The sequence below is a fragment of the Pseudophryne corroboree genome, chromosome 1 (genome assembly GCF_028390025.1).
Source record: "Pseudophryne corroboree isolate aPseCor3 chromosome 1, aPseCor3.hap2, whole genome shotgun sequence".
NCBI lineage: Eukaryota > Metazoa > Chordata > Amphibia > Anura > Myobatrachidae > Pseudophryne > Pseudophryne corroboree.
In genome coordinates, this window is record NC_086444.1 from 970,392,197 (window position 1) to 970,409,096 (window position 16,900).

The following is a 16,900-nucleotide window of genomic DNA, read 5'->3' on the forward strand; positions in this document are numbered from 1 at the left end:
CTGCGGGGGAGCGCCCTGGGCAGCAGTTACTGGGGTCAATAGGACTGGCAAAAGGCATATTCGGTGCCCGGGCACCGTATATAATACCCCCGCCAGTATAAATATTTCAAATTTGAGCGGGACTGAAGCGCGCCGGGAAGGGGCGGGGCTTAGCCGCACAGCTCACCAGCGCCATTTTCTCTCTCTCCACAGCCGCTGCAGAGACGCTGGCCCGGACCTACAAACTCCTTCAAGTAACAAGGGAGCAAAACGGGGGGGGGGGATACATAAAATTTGGTGCTTTTTATTGTTATTAACAGCGCTAATCACATATATTATTGCATTGTAGAATATGGGCGCTGGGGTGGAGCTGGCATACTCCCTCTGTGTTTCTCTCTGTAGGCTTCCCTGTGGGTCTGTCCCCTTGTTTTTGGCCGGTGTGAGTGTGGGTGTGTCGGTACTACGTGTCGACATGCCGGAGGCTGAGTGTTCCTCCCCGGAGGAAGTTACTGGGGGCGCAGAAAAGGAGTTGGGTATGACTCTGTCGGCACAGCCGACTGCTGATTGGGTAAATATGTTGAGTACACTGAATGCAAATGTGGCTTTATTGTCTAAAAGGCTGGATAAATCTGATTCCCAGACACAAACATGGAGAAAATCCATGGAGGACGCTTTGGCTCAGGTACAGACCCCCTCAGGGTCGCAAAAACGTTCATTTACCCAGATGGCAGATACAGATACCGACACGGACTCTGATTCCGATGTCGATTTCAATGAGGCTACTTTACACCCAAGGGTAGTTAGGAGTATTCAGTACATGATTGTGGCTATTAAAGATGTTTAACATATCTCTGACGACCCTGCTGTTCCAGACACAAGGGTTTCCCCCCTCTCATGAAATTAACGCTCTTTGGTAACGCTCTTTGTGAAAAGGCTTGGGAGTCACCGGACAAAAGGTGGCAGATTCCCAAGAGAATTTTTATGGCTTATCCTTTCCCCTCTGATGACAGGGAGAAATGGGAATCGTCTCCCAGTGTGGACAAGGCTCTATCCCACTTGTCCAAGAAGGTGGCGCTTCCGTCCCCTGACACGGCTGCTCTCAAGGATCCGGCTGATCGCAAGCTGGAGACGACATTGAAGACCATTTTCGTTAATACTGGTGCATTGCTCAGACCTGCTGTGGCGTCGGTATGGGTGAGTAGTGCTATTGCTAAGTGGGCTGATAATTTGGCTTCTGATATGGATACCCTTGATAAGGATAACATTCTTTTGACTCTTGGTTATATCAAGGACGCTGCAGATTACCTAAAGGATGCGGCGAGGGATGTTGGCCTCTTGGGATCAAGAGCCAATGCCATGGCGGTCTCGGCCAGGAGGGCGCTATGGATTCATCAATGGAATGCTGATGCCGACTCCAAGAAGAATATGGAAGCTCTCCCTTTTAAAGGAAGTGTCTTGTTTGGTGACGGCCTTGCTGACCTGGTGTCTACCGCTACTGCGGGTAAGTCATCTTTTCTTCCTTATGTTCCCACACAACACAAAAAGGTGCCCCATCAGCAGATGCAGTCCTTTCGGCCTAATAAATACAAAAGAGGAAGGGGCTCGTCCTTCCTCGCTTCGAAGGGTAGAGGAAGGGGAAAGAGGTCACCTGCAGTGTCAGGCGCCCAGGCCCAAAAGTCCTCCCCCGCCTCTACCAAGTCCACCGCATGACGCTGGGGCTTCCCTGCGGGAGTCCGTGCCGGTGGGGGGCCGTCTCCGGTTCCTCAGTCAGGTCTGGTTTCAATCGGCCCTGGATCCTTGGGTTTTAGACATATGGGTTTATTTACTAATATTCGTGTTTTTGCCGTTTTTAAGGGTGTTTGAACTCGAATGGTATCGGGTGCATTTTTTACTGCAACTTTTTGAATCCTGATACGGTTATTCACTAAGCTGCCGAGTTTTGCACAATCGTTTTTTCCGATGTCGATGTTATTCGTAATATCAGGCAGTGTTTTACGGGAGTGATGAGTAAAACGCTGCCTGACAAAACACAAGGAATCCCGGCCGGATCTGTGAGATCCGTGCAGGGCTTCATCGTGTACCTTAAAAAGTTGTTTAAAGTCTTAAAAAATCTGAAAAAAATTGCGTGGGGTCCCCCCTCCTAAGCACAACCAGCCTCGGGCTCTTTGAGCCGGTCCTGGTAGAAAAAATATGGGGAAAAAAATGACAGGGCTTCCCCCATATTTCTTCAACCAGCACCGGGCTCTGCGCCTGGTCCTGGTTCCAAAAATACAGGGGACAAAAAGCGTAGGGGTCCCCCGTATTTTTGAAACCAGCACCGGGCTCCACTAGCCAGGTACATAATGCCACAGCCGGGGGACACTTTTATATTGGTGATCACCAGACCTCCGTGCCTCAAGCACCTCAGTGCCTCCAGACCTCCGTGCCTCCAGCACCTCCGTGCCTCCAGCACCTCCGTGCCTTCAAGCACCTCCGTGCCTCCAGCACCTCCGTGCCTCCAAGCACCTCCGTGTCTCCAAGCACCTCCGTGCCTCCACACCTCCGTGTCTCCAAGCACCTCCGTGCCTCAAGCACCTCCGTGCCTCCAGCACCTCCGTGCCTCCAGCACCTCCGTGCCTTCAAGCACCTCCGTGCCTCCAAGCACCTCCGTGCCTCCAAGCACCTCCGTGCCTCCAAGCACCTCCGTGCCTCCAAGCACCTCCGTGCCTCCAGCACCTCAGTGCCGCCAAGCACTTCTGTATCTCCTAGCACAGTCAGTGCCTTCCGCGTCCTGTACCTTTAATTTACCGTGCGTCCACCAAACACAGGCTTCCGCACCGTGCATTCCAGCCACGGTTTCTATTCTCAATCTTCCTGTTCTCCAGCCACGTTCATTATCGTCTGTATGCAGAGGATTCATCAGCCCTTTCAAGTTCTTGTTTTTCAGGAGATCTTCAATATCCAACACGTGCCTCCTGCCTGCTGTCCGAATCCTGTATGAGGAAAACCTACATTCGTCCATCTCTGTTGCGGCCCAGTTGCGGTTCCTCTACCCGATCTTCAGAAGATACCCCGAGTCCACAACCATCCCAAACCAGGTCAGTGATACCGGGAGAGTGGAACTTCCACCAAGAAGGCCCAGTCTGGCCAAGGAGGGCTTGGGGCCCAGATTTTTTTTTAGGAGCTAAAAAAAAAAAAAAGGATTCTGGACCTCTTCCACTTCGCAAGGACCTACTACAGTAGGTGCCGTGTGTGTACCTGGACTTACCGCGGCTACGTTTGACTGCATGGCTGTTGAGCGCCGGATTTTAGCCCGAAAGGGTATTCCCAAGGGAGTCATCCCCACTCTTATTCAGGCCAGGAAAGGAGTAACGTCTAAACGTTCCCGCCGTCTTTGGTGAAAATATGTGTCTTGCCATAAATTCAAGCTTCACCGGAAGATTTTCAGTTAGGGTGTTTTCTCCATTTCCTACGGGCTGGAGGGAATGCAGCATGTAATTGGACTCCATTAAGGTCCAGTTTTCTGCATTGGCAATTTTCTTTCAAAAAACTATTGGCTTCCCTTCCGGAAGTTCAGTCTTTCGTGAAAGGCGTGTTGCGCATCTTACTTCCATTTGTGCCTCCAGCGGCACCTTGGGTTCTTAATGTGGTGTTGCAGTTCCTTCAATTACGTGGGTTGGAACCTTTACAGAAGGTGAAGTTGCTGTTTCTCACTTGAAAAGCGGTCATCCTGTTGTCCTTGGCATCTGCTAGGCGGGTGTCTCAGTTGGGGGCCTTATCTCACAAGAGCCCTTATTTGATCTTCCATGAAGATAGAGCTGAATTGAGGACACGTCAGTGTTTTCTACCGAAGGGGTTGTCCTCTTTCTACAGGTCCCGACCTATTGTGGTGCCTGTGGCTACTGACGCCTTCACTGAGTCAAAGTCTCTGGATGTGGTTAGAGCTTTGAAAATGATGTTGCCTGGACGGCTCAGATTAGGAAAACAGAGACTCTGTTTGTCCTGTATGTCCCAACAACATTGGGTGTCCTGCTTCCAAGCAGACCATTGCGCGCTGGATCTGTAGTGCGATTCAGCATGCTCATTCCACGGCTGGATTGCCGTTACCGAAATCGGTGAAGGCCCATTCTACTAGAAGGGTGGGCTTGTCCTGGGCGGCTGCCTGGGGGTTCTCGGCATTACAACTCTGCCGAGCAGCTACTTGGTCGGGTTCAAACACTTTTGTGAAATTTTACAAGCTTGATACCCTGGTTGATGAGGACCTCATGTTTGGTCAATCGGTGCTGGAGAGTCATCCGCACTCTCCCGCCCGTTCTAGAGCTTTGGTATAAACCCCATGGTTCTTGAAGTGTCCCCAGCATCCTCTAGGAACGTATGAGAAAATAGGATTTTAATACCTACCGGTAAATCCTTTTCTCTGACGTCCTAGTGGATGCTGGGAACTCCGTAAGGACCATGGGGAATAGCGGCTCCGCAGGAGACTGGGCACAAAAGTAAAAGCTTTAGGACTACCTGGTGTGCACTGGCTCCTCCCCCTATGACCCTCCTCCAAGCCTCAGTTAGATTTTTGTGCCCGGCCGAGAAGGGTGCACACTAGGGGCTCTCCTGAGCTTCTTAGTGAAAGTTTAAGTTTAGGTTTTTTATTTTCAGTGAGACCTGCTGGCAACAGGCTCACTGCATCGAGGGACCAAGGGGAGAAGAAGCGAACTCACCTGAAGTGCAGAGTGGATTGTGCTTCTTAGGCTACTGGACACCATTAGCTCCAGAGGGACCGAACACAGGCCCAGCCTCGGAGCTCGGTCCCAGAGCCGCGCCGCCGGCCCCCTTACAGAGCCAGAAGCAAGAAGAGGTCCGGAAAAATCGGCGGCAGAAGACATCAGTCTTCAACAAGGTAGCGCACAGCACTGCAGCTGTGCGCCATTGTTACTCAGGCACACTTCACACTCCGGTCACTGAGGGTGCAGGGCGCTAGGGGGGGGGCGCCCTGAGCAGCAATGTAAAACACCTTGGCTGGCATAAATACACCACATATAACCCCCAGGGCTATATGGATGTATTTTAACCCCTGCCAGAACTCACCTAAAAAGCGGGAGAAAAGGCCGCCGAGAAGGGGGCGGAGCCTATCTCCTCAGCACACGGGCGCCATTTTCCATCACAGCTCCGCTGGAAGGACATCTCCCTGACTCTCCCCTGCAGTCCTGCACTACAGAAAAGGGGTAAAAAAGAGAGGGGGGCACTAATTTGGCGCAGTTTTGATACTAACAGCAGCTATAAAGGGAAAAGCACATTTTATAGTGGTATTCCTGTCTATATATAGCGCTCTGGTGTGTGCTGGCATACTCTCCCTCTGTCTCCCCAACGGGCTAGTGGGGTCCTGTCCTCTATCAGAGCATTCCCTGTGTGTGTGCGGTGTGTCGGTACGATTGTGTCAACATGTTTGAGGAGGAAAATGAGATGGAGGCGGAGCAATTGCCTATTATACAGTTGTCACCCCCTAGGGAGTCGACACCTGAGTGGATGAGCTTATGGAAGGAATTGCGTGATAGTGTCAGCTCTTTACGACAGACAGTTGACGACATGAGACAGCCGGCTACTCAGCTTGTGCCTGTCCAGGGGTCTCAAACGCCATCAGGGGCTTTAAAACGCCCGTTACCTCAAATGGCAGACACAGACACGGATACTGACTCCAGTGTCGATGATGAGGAGACATACGTGACTTCCACTAGGGCCACACGTTACATGATTGAAGCAATGAAAAATGTATTGCATATCTCTGATAATACAAGTACCACTAAAAAGGGTATTATGTTTGGTGAGAAAAAACTGCCTGTAGTTTTTCCTGTATCCGAGGAATTAAATGAAGTGTGTGATGAGGCGTGGGTTTCCCCCGATAAAAAACTGATAATTCCTAAAAGGTTATTGGCATCGTACCCTTTCCCGCCAGAGGATAGGGCACGTTGGGAAACACCCCCTAGGGTGGATAAAGCGCTCACACGCTTGTCTAAACAGGTAGTACTACCCTCTCCTGATACGGCCGCCCTAAAGGAACCTGCCGATAGAAAGCTGGAGAATATCCTAAAATGTATATACTCTCACACGGGTGTTATACTGCGACCAGCAATCGCCTCAGCCTGGATGTGCAGTGCGGGCCTGGCGTGGTCGGATTCCCTGACTGAAAATATTGATACCCTAGTTAGGGACAGTATATTACTGACTATAGAGCATTTGAAGGATGCATTTCTATATATGCGTGATGCACAGAGGGATATTTGCCGACTGGCATCAAGAGTTAGCGCGCTGTCCATTTCTGCAAAAAGAGGTTTATGGACGCGGCAGTGGTCAGGTGATGCGGATTCTAAAAGGCACATGGAAGTATTGCCTTATAAGGGGGAGGAGTTATTTGGGGTAGGTCTATCAGACCTGGTAGCCACGGCAACTGCTGGAAAATCCACATTTTTACCCCAGGTAGCTTCTCAACCTAAGAAGACGCCGTATTATCAGGCGCAGTCCTTTCGGCCCCATAAGGGCAAGCGGGCAAAAGGCGCCTCATTTCTGCCCCGTGGCAGAGGGAGAGGGAAAAGGCTGCAACAAACAGCCAGTTCCCAGGAACAAAAGCCCTCTCCCGCCTCCGCAAAGTCCTCAGCATGACGCTGGGGCTTTACAAGCGGACTCAGGCACGGTGGGGGCCCGTCTCAAGAAGTTCAGTGCGCAGTGGGCCCACTCGCAAGTGGACCCCTGGATCCTTCAAGTGGTATCTCAGGGGTACAAATTGGAATTCGAGACGTCTCCCCCTCGCCGTTTTCTAAAGTCTGCTTTACCGACGTCTCCCTCAGACAGGGAGGCAGTATTGGAAGCCATTCACAAGCTGTATTCCCAGCAGGTGATAATCAAGGTACCCCTCCTACAACAGGGAAAGGGGTACTATTCCACACTATTTGTGGTACCGAAGCCGGACGGCTCGGTGAGACCAATTTTAAACCTAAAATCCTTGAACACTTACATACAAAGGTTCAAATTCAAGATGGAGTCACTCAGAGCAGTGATTGCAAACCTGGAAGAAGGGGACTATATGGTGTCTCTGGACATCAAAGATGCTTACCTACATGTCCCAATTTACCCTTCTCACCAAGGGTACCTCAGGTTTGTGGTACAGAACTGTCACTATCAGTTTCAGACGCTGCCGTTTGGATTGTCCACGGCACCCCGGGTCTTTACCAAGGTAATGGCCGAAATGATGATACTCCTTCGAAGGAAGAGAGTTTCAGTTATCCCTTACTTGGACGATCTCCTGATAAGGGCAAGATCCAGGGAACAGTTGGAAGTCGGGGTAGCACTATCTCAGATAGTGCTGCGCCAGCACGGTTGGATTCTCAATATTCCAAAATCGCAGCTGATCCCGACGACACGACTTCTATTCCTAGGGATGATCCTGGACACAGTCCAGAAAAAGGTGTTTCTCCCGGAGGAGAAAGCCAGGGAGTTATCCGAACTAGTCAGAAATCTCCTAAAACCAGGCCAAGTCTCAGTGCATCAATGCACAAGGGTCCTGGGAAAGATGGTGGCTTCTTACGAAGCAATCCCATTCGGCAGATTCCACGCAAGAACCTTCCAGTGGGATCTGCTAGACAAATGGTCCGGGTCGCATCTTCAGATGCATCAGCGGATAATCTTGTCACCAAAGACAAGGGTGTCTCTCCTGTGGTGGTTGCAGAGTGCTCATCTTCTAGAGGGCCGCAGATTCGGCATTCAGGACTGGGTCCTGGTGACCACGGATGCCAGCCTGAGAGGCTGGGGAGCAGTCACACAGGGAAGAAATTTCCAGGGCTTGTGGTCAAGCCTGGAGACATTACTTCACATAAATATCCTGGAGCTAAGGGCCATCTACAATGCTCTAAGCCTAGCAAGACCTCTGCTTCAAGGTCAGCCGGTGCTGATCCAGTCAGACAACATCACGGCAGTCGCCCACGTAAACAGACAGGGCGGCACGAGAAGCAGGAGGGCAATGACAGAAGTTGCAAGGATTCTCCGCTGGGCGAAAAATCATGTGATAGCACTGTCAGCAGTGTTCATTCCGGGAGTGGACAACTGGGAAGCAGACTTCCTCAGCAGACACGACCTCCACCCGGGGGAGTGGGGACTTCACCCAGAAGTCTTCCACATGATTGTGAACCGTTGGGAAAAACCAAAGGTGGACATGATGGCGTCCCGCCTCAACAAAAAACTAGACAGGTATTGCGCCAGGTCAAGGGACCCTCAGGCAATAGCTGTGGACGCTCTGGTAACACCGTGGGTGTACCAGTCAGTGTATGTATTCCCTCCTCTGCCTCTCATACCCAAGGTACTGAGAATCATAAGAAGGAGAGGAGTAAGGACTATACTCGTGGCTCCGAATTGGCCAAGAAGGACTTGGTACCCGGAACTTCAAGAGATGCTCACAGAGGACCCGTGGCCTCTACCTCTAAGAAAGGACCTGCTCCAGCAGGGACCCTGTCTGTTCCAAGACTTACCGCGGCTGCGTTTGACGGCATGGCGGTTGAACGCCGGATCCTAAAGGAAAAAGGCATTCCGGATGAAGTCATCCCTACCCTGATCAAAGCCAGGAAGGATGTGACCGTACAGAATTATCACCGTATTTGGCGTAAATATGTTGCGTGGTGCGAGGCCAGGAAGGCCCCTACAGAGGAATTTCAACTGGGTCGTTTCCTGCATTTCCTGCAAACAGGACTGTCTATGGGCCTAAAATTAGGGTCCATTAAGGTTCAAATTTCGGCCCTGTCGATTTTCTTCCAGAAAGAACTGGCTTCAGTTCCTGAAGTTCAGACGTTTGTCAAGGGGGTACTGCATATACAGCCTCCTTTTGTGCCTCCAGTGGCACCTTGGGATCTCAATGTAGTTTTGGGGTTCCTAAAATCACATTGATTTGAACCACTCTCCACTGTAGACTTAAAATATCTAACTTGGAAAGTGGTAATGCTGTTAGCCCTGGCTTCAGCCAGGCGTGTCTCAGAATTGGCGGCTTTATCCTATAAAAGCCCTTACCTAATTTTTCATACGGACAGGGCAGAATTGAGGACTCGTCCTCAATTTCTCCCTAAGGTGGTTTCAGCGTTTCACTTGAACCAGCCTATTGTGGTACCTGCGGCTACTAGGGACTTGGAGGACTCCAAGTTGCTGGACGTAGTCAGGGCCCTGAAAATATATGTTTCCAGGACGGCTGGAGTCAGGAAATCTGACTCGCTGTTTATCCTGTATGCACCCAACAAGCTGGGTGCTCCTGCTTCTAAGCAAACTATTGCTCGTTGGATTTGTAGTACAATTCAGCTTGCACATTCTGTGGCAGGCCTGCCACAGCCAAAATCTGTAAAAGCCCATTCCACAAGGAAGGTGGGCTCATCTTGGGCGGCTGCCCGAGGGGTCTCGGCTTTACAACTTTGCCGAGCAGCTACTTGGTCAGGGGCAAACACGTTTGCTAAATTCTACAAATTTGATACCCTGGCTGAGGAGGACCTTGAGTTCTCTCATTCGGTGCTGCAGAGTCATCCGCACTCTCCCGCCCGTTTGGGAGCTTTGGTATAATCCCCATGGTCCTTACGGAGTTCCCAGCATCCACTAGGACGTTAGAGAAAATAAGAATTTACTTACCGATAATTCTATTTCTCGTAGTCCGTAGTGGATGCTGGGCGCCCATCCCAAGTGCGGATTGTCTGCAATACTTGTACATAGTTATTGTTACAAAAATCGGGTTATTTTTGTTGTGAGCCATCTTTTCAGAGGCTCCTCTGTTATCATGCTGTTAACTGGGTTCAGATCACAAGTTGTACGGTGTGATTGGTGTGGCTGGTATGAGTCTTACCCGGGATTCAAAATCCTTCCTTATTGTGTACGCTCGTCCGGGCACAGTATCCTAACTGAGGTTTGGAGGAGGGTCATAGGGGGAGGAGCCAGTGCACACCAGGTAGTCCTAAAGCTTTTACTTTTGTGCCCAGTCTCCTGCGGAGCCGCTATTCCCCATGGTCCTTACGGAGTTCCCAGCATCCACTACGGACTACGAGAAATAGAATTATCGGTAAGTAAATTCTTATTTTCTCTTAGTCCATAGAGGATGCTGGGCGCCCGTCCCAGTGCGTACTGTATCTGCAGTTAATGGTTGTGGTTACACACAGGTTGTGTTACGGTTTTTGTCAGCATACTGCTGCAAATTCTACATGCCGTTGGCTTGTGTTCTGTTGAATGCCACATTCTGCGACATGCTTGAGGTGTGAGCTGGTAAAATGCTCACCGTGGTTTAACATTAAATCCTTTCCTCGAAATGTCCGTCTCCCTGGGCACAGTTCCTTAAACTGGGGTCTGGAGGAGGGGCATAGAGGGAGGAGCCAGGTCACACCATTTGAAAGTCTTAAAGTGCCCATGTCTCCTGCGGATCCCGTCTATACCCCATGGTTCTTGAAGTATCCCCAGCATCCTCTACGGACTAAGAGAAAAGGATTTATCGGTAGGTATTAAAATCTTATTTTTTTCTATTTTTTTATGCAAAAACTCCTCCAAAAGCCCTTTGATACATTTAGGCAATACTAAAATAATTTGAAAATAGATTATTTTCACAATATTTTCTTAAGAAAAAAAAAAAAATGCCCCTTACACTCATACCACACTTATAAGTCTGGACAAGGAACACTTCAATTTCACTATGTAGGTTTATTTCCCATTTTGAACAAAACGTTGTTTTTAGAACAGAAAACAAAAACTGCTGTCTGGTTTTATTTTTTGTCTTTCTCCTCCAGCCGTTTAGCATTTTTTTCTGCAAGATAATGGTTAGGCCATGGTTTCCCAAACTGTGCGCCGCGGCTCCCTGGGGTGCCGCCGCACTGTCACAGGGGTGCCGCCGCAGCCTGGTTAGCCGTTGACAGGGAGGATGGAAGGGGAGACTGTGTGCTGCAGGAGTGACGGGCGGGCAGTGAGTAGTCAGCCAGGGGGGGGAGGAGTGCGGGCGGCAGGACAGAGCGGCCGTCCAGTATGTAGTTAGCCTTGGGAAGTGCGGCAACTAGTAAGTAATCAGCGTGGGGGGGGGGCACGGGCGGCTGAAGCGGCTGCCTAGTAAGTAATCAGCGGGAGGGGGGGGGGGGGGGGGCGGGCGGCTGGAGCGCCCGTCTAGTAAGCAATGTGTAATCAGCTGGCGCCGTGGGGGGGTGGGGGGGGGATGAGGGAGGGAGAGTGCGGGATGTCTGCGGCTAGCTACAGCCGCAATCAGCCAGTTGATCAGCTGGAGGGGGGGATGTTGTGCTCTCAGGTGCAGGGGGGTGAGGGTGTTGTGCTCGCGGGGGCGGGGGGGGGGGTGTAACTGGTGACTGGAGTCACCTGGCAGGTATGGGGTGGTGTTATGCTTGTGTGCAGGGGGAACCTGTGAGTGTAATAATCAGTGGAGAGTGTGGGTGCAAGCAGGCTGGAGTGGCCAAGGAGCTGGCTGAAAAAGTGAGTAAAATATTAATATATGACAGTGATCGCAAAAACGCGCTATAGCGCGTATTTTACCCCATAATGAGGATCGGGGACTCGCTTTTACAAAATGAGTGCGTCCCTGGGGACGCGCTCCGTTGTAGGCAGTCCTGTAGCGCCTTTGATCTCTCCGCCGGGTCCCGCTGCCAATCTTGTGGCTTCATTGATGTCTCTGGGTCCAGCGGCCAATCCTGTGGTGCCTTTTAGGTCCAGCGGCCAATCACATGTATACACCGACGTCTCCCCCTCAAACAGCCGGGCTTCCGGGAGGACTAGTAGACGGGGAGGAGGAGCTGTTGGTGCCTTTCACTCCTGTATGCAGCTGCGGCACCCGTACTCAGAAGGCGGCCCGAACTGCAGCGTTAACAGGATTTCTCTGCAGCCACCTGTCTCCTCCCCGTCCCAGCGCTGCTATTCACTTCTCCCCCCTCACCGCCGCGGCCACTCAGGATGCGGGGGTATGCGCCGGTGGATTCCAAGGCTCCCACTTACAACGCTGAGTCCTGAGTGGCCACGGCGGTGAGGGGTAGAAGCGAATAGCAGCGCTGGGACGGGGAAAAGACGGGTGGCCGCAGGGAAAGCCAGTTAATGCTGCAGAAGAGGTTACTACATCCTGCCCACAGCAGTGAGGAGCTACAGAGAAGAATTTCAAGCAGCCCCAGGCATGGATGATTCATGTTAGTAATAAACATATGGGAAATTGGGATGGCAGCAGCTAACGATTCAAACACTGGGGGTGAGGGCAGTGCCCAGCATACACCAACACAAATGCACACATTGGCCAGCATAGTTACCCCACCCCCATATACCCACACCCTCCATACACCCTCCATAGCAACACAGTGCCATCACATGCACCCCACCAACCACACAGTGCCCATCATACACACCCCCAATAATCCCCACACATTGCCCATTACACACACTCACACAGTGCCAATCATACGCACTCCCCACAACGTGTTCACAGTGCCCATTATACACACACTCATCTGACACCCCCTCCACTGACACCCGTATTCACTGTGTCTGGGGACGACAACTGGGGGTCCGAGATGGTGGCTACAATGTGCCCAAGTGGTCACCTGGTGCAGTGTGTGTAACGTGCTCTACCCGGCGCAATGTGTGTAACGTGCTCTACCCGGCGCAATGTGTAGAACGTGCTCTACCCGGCGCAATGTGTAGAACGTGCTCTACCCGGCGCAATGTGTAGAACGTGCTCTGCCCGGCGCAATGTGTAGAACGTGCTCTGCCCGGCGCAATGTGTAGAACGTGCTCTGCCCGGCGCAATGTGTAGAACGTGCTCTGCCCGGCGCAATGTGTAGAATGTGCTCTGCCCGGCGCAATGTGTAGAACGTGCTCTGCCCGGCGCAATGTGTAGAACGTGCTCTGCCCGGCGCAATGTGTAGAACGTGCTCTGCCCGGCGCAATGTGTAGAACGTGCTCTACCTGGTGCAATGTATATAACGTGCTCTACCTGGTGCAATATGTATAACGTGCTCTACCTGGTGCAATATGTATAACGTGCTCTACCTGGCGCAGTGTGCATAGGCGGTTCTACCTGGTGCAATGTGTATAAGCGGCACTACTGTGTGGTGTAATGTGAATTGGCACTATTATGTGGTCACGCCCCTTCCCATGAAGCCACGCCCTTTAAATTTTGCAGCGCGCCTTAGGCGCGCACTGCCTATGCTTTACAATCTGGCAGGTGGAACATCAATTCACTTTATGCCTAGGGCACCAAAATGTCTAGTTACAGCTCTGGTACAGGGTGTCCTGCATGCTACACAGCCCAGCAGCACTGTCACCCCATCCCCCCACCTTGCAACACTTTTGTAGTGTCCAAACAAGATTAAGATTAATAAGAACCTTCATTCCGATGGGACCCAGAAAAAGAACAGTAGGACCCCAATTTCTGAAAGTGAGGGGTCCCTGGGACCCACTTTTTTTTTGGATCAGCGCGATCACGGATATTAATATATGATACTGTATGTGATATGCTGCATAGGGAAATCTATAGGAGGGGGGTGCCTGCTGAAAGTGACTTAAGGGCCCTACACACTCGGCGACCCGCCGCCGAGCTGCCTGACGGCCGATATGGCTGTCAAACGACCCGGCGGTGGAAGGGGAGGTTAATGGGGCTCCATAGCCCTGCATGCTAATATGGACAAGATTGTCCATATTGGCCTGCAGGTATGAATGAGCCGGCACCAACGATGAACGAGCACTGGGCCGCGCATCGTTCATCGATGGTGCCTACACACTGAAAGATATGAACGAGAACGTTCATATCGTTCAGTAAAATCTTTTAAGTGTGTATGTAGGGCCCCTTTATATGACGACAAGCTGGTAAGCAGGTGGGGGGCTGGTCTTGGTGCATGGATGCATAGGAGCCTTTTTAGATTGATTTATTTGACTGCAAAAAAAAACGTGTTTTATAGAAAGCCTGGGTTTATTTTTTTTAATGGATGCAGGTGTTCGCTGCGCAGCGATGAGGCTAAAAAACAGCACTTCTGCGCATGCGTCGCAATGCGCACGCGCAACGTACTATTACAACGACCGATGTAGTTTCACACAGGGTCTAGCGATGCATTTCAGTCGCACTGGCTGCCGCAGAGTGATTGTCATGAAGTGGGCGTTTCTGGGTGGCAACTGACCGTTTTCAGGGAGTGTTCGGAAAAACGCAGGCGTGGCAGGGAAAACGCAGGCGTGGCTGGGCGAACGCAGGGTGTGTTCGTGACGTCAAATCCGGAACTGAATAGTCTGCGCTGAGTAGGTTTTGAGCTGCTCTAAAACTGCACAAATTATTTTTGTAGCCGTTCTGAGATGAAAGCGTTCGCACTTCTGCAAAGCTAATATACACTCCCAGAGGGCGGTGGCTTAGCGTTTGAATGGCAGCGAAAAACTGCTAGCAAGCGATCAACTCGGAGTGACCACAATAGGGGAGTATTCATGTACGCTACGGAAAATAAATTGATACTTATCACTATACATCGTAATTATTTTGGCGTAAGGGTGCCTTGAAAAAGTCAGGGAGACCCAAAGGGTGCCTTGGACTAAAAAAGTTTGGGAACCACTGGGTTAGGCTGAGATGTTTTGAGATGCATAAAGGTGATTTGGAGGAGTATCTGGAAAATGATGAGTCAAAGACGCCTGTACATGTGTTAATGTGATCACTGATATTATTATAATATTGTACTTTTTTTATTTTTTTATTTGAATCATTTATACTGAATTCAGCGCTACCCAAAATTGTCTTTGACGCTACAACCCCGAGTCTTGTTAAACAAAGGACTTATGATTGGTATTGTACAATAGTTTATTGTTTTGTTTATTGTACATACATGGCTAAATCAGTATTTTATCCTAAAATATTTTTTTACTGCATATGGACTGACCACTTCTCGGACTACAAATAATTAAGATGATATCTTCTTATGTTAAACATAATCCTATATTCTGGGTAATTTCTCCAGGGGAGATCTGGTCTATTGGATCTGTAGTAAATAAAAATCACTCTTGTAATTTGTGTTTTGTTTTTAGATAGTTTAGAAGACTATCTTCAGGAGACAAAAACCATTGAATCAAAAAAGCAGAAAAGTCTTCATGATTTCCACTTCTCAGGAGATGAAGAGTCACTTGGGAAATTGTCTTTCATTAAAAGTAAGAAGCAAACAGACATAAATAGCAGCAAGCAGCAAGACCACAGCGTAATCACCAATGATATCAATAAGGGAGACTATAAACATGCTCTGCCAAAATCACCAGACAAAGAAGGCACACCTACGCCAAAGCCAAGAGAGTCCAGGAGGAAGCATGTACCTTCACGTAAGAGTTTGCTTTCAAAATATTTTAAACACTTTATCAAATTTCATGTTAACATAAATAGACATAAAAATGACTTATGTGTCTGGCTGCTCTGGCACGACCAGACCATTACATGAGTCATACAGAAATGACCCATGTTTCCTGGTCTTAACTTTTCTGTTTTCATGTAAAGCAATACTTTGGAAAATGTATTTCCTAGTACAAATAAAAGATGATGGTTGGAGTGATGGGGGAGTCATAAATAGTTAATTATTTAAAATGTATTCCCTTACAGGGCAGTTTAACATTGTGATCTTCAGCGTTCAGTCTAAATGTCCCTTGCAGCTACTTATTGTCAGAGAGGTGAAGCAGTGGCATGCTTGTGCAACTGGAGTGCACTGGGGCATGTGCAGACATAAGTGGGACATGCAGTGGCGTCACTTCATCACAATCGCCTAGAGGCAAGATAGAGCTTGAGTGCCCCCCATGCCAACTTGTAAAATGAATGACACGGCCATATCCTATGAAAATGAGTTGTATCGTGCGACTCCATACTTACCATCCAGTTACAGCCCATTTCTCGCTAAGATGTTATCGCTGATGTTTGTCCATGGATGAAAATCCATGCGACTTTGGACTGCTAATTTGACATATGCGCAGAGTGAAATCTCAGCCAATGACAAATGTGCAGTAGTATAAAAAAATCACTGATTCCATTTGCAATCTTTGTGTGCGCCAGACAATACAGAGAGCATTTTAGTGACCGCCAGAGAATACAGAGAGGAATTCTGTGTCCACCAGACAATAGTAAGAGTAATTCTATGGGCGCCAGACAATAGTGAGAGCAATGTTGTGACTGCCAAATAATAGTGAGAGCAACTTTATGAGCGCCAGACAATACTGAGAACATCTTTGTGACCACCAGATAATACGGAGTGCAAATTTGTGACCGCCAGACAATAGTGAGAGTACCTTTGTGACCGCCAGACAATAGTGGGAGCAACATTGTTGCCGCCAGACAATGCTGTGAGCAATTTAATGACCACCAAACAATACTGAGAGCATTTTAATGACTGCCACTTAAAGCTTTTTTTGTGGCTGTCAGACAATATTGACAGCATTTTTGTGACCACCATATAATACAGAGCCCATCAGTCCCCACCGTATAATGCATAGTGTTGTAGTGACTGCCATATAATGCAGAGAGCATCGCAATGAGCTTCATAATATACAGAGAGTGTTACAGTGACCTTCATAATATACAGATAGTGCCTTTTAGAAATGCTTGCCCACTCACCCACCCACTCTACATCCGGGAGTTCTGCCTGTAGTTACGCGTAAATACAGTTACACAGACACATATATAGTTACACATATACACAGATATATATATATATATATATATATATACACATCTTCCAAAATCAGATCCGTGGGTGCCCGGTTAAATATATCCAAAGGCCAAGACTTCAGTAATCCAGACGGAAAAACTGTAGCAAACCAGCACACCACCTTTTTAAGCAATACACAACATTCTTTCATTATTGAAGTAGCTTCAGGCTTTCATAGAAAAATAGCAACGTTTATACTCATCCCAACAGCATGGATGTAGTCCGCATAAAGACACATGGCCATCCCTACA

At 49.4% G+C, this 16,900-nt stretch overlaps 1 protein-coding gene across 4 annotated transcripts in view; it reads left to right on the plus strand.

The window, feature by feature from the left end:
• MAP9 (microtubule associated protein 9) overlaps window positions 1-16,900 on the plus strand; it is a 379,878-nt gene that overhangs the window by 56,640 nt on the left and 306,338 nt on the right. For 3 of the 4 annotated variants that reach the window (XM_063920498.1, XM_063920497.1, XM_063920499.1), the window contains exon 5: window positions 14,995-15,279. In XM_063920498.1, the coding sequence (XP_063776568.1) occupies window positions 14,995-15,279 (285 nt within the window). Of the gene's footprint in view, window positions 1-1,286; window positions 1,481-14,994; window positions 15,280-16,900 lie in introns of those variants that run through there. The other variant, XM_063920500.1, reaches the window with a different exon arrangement.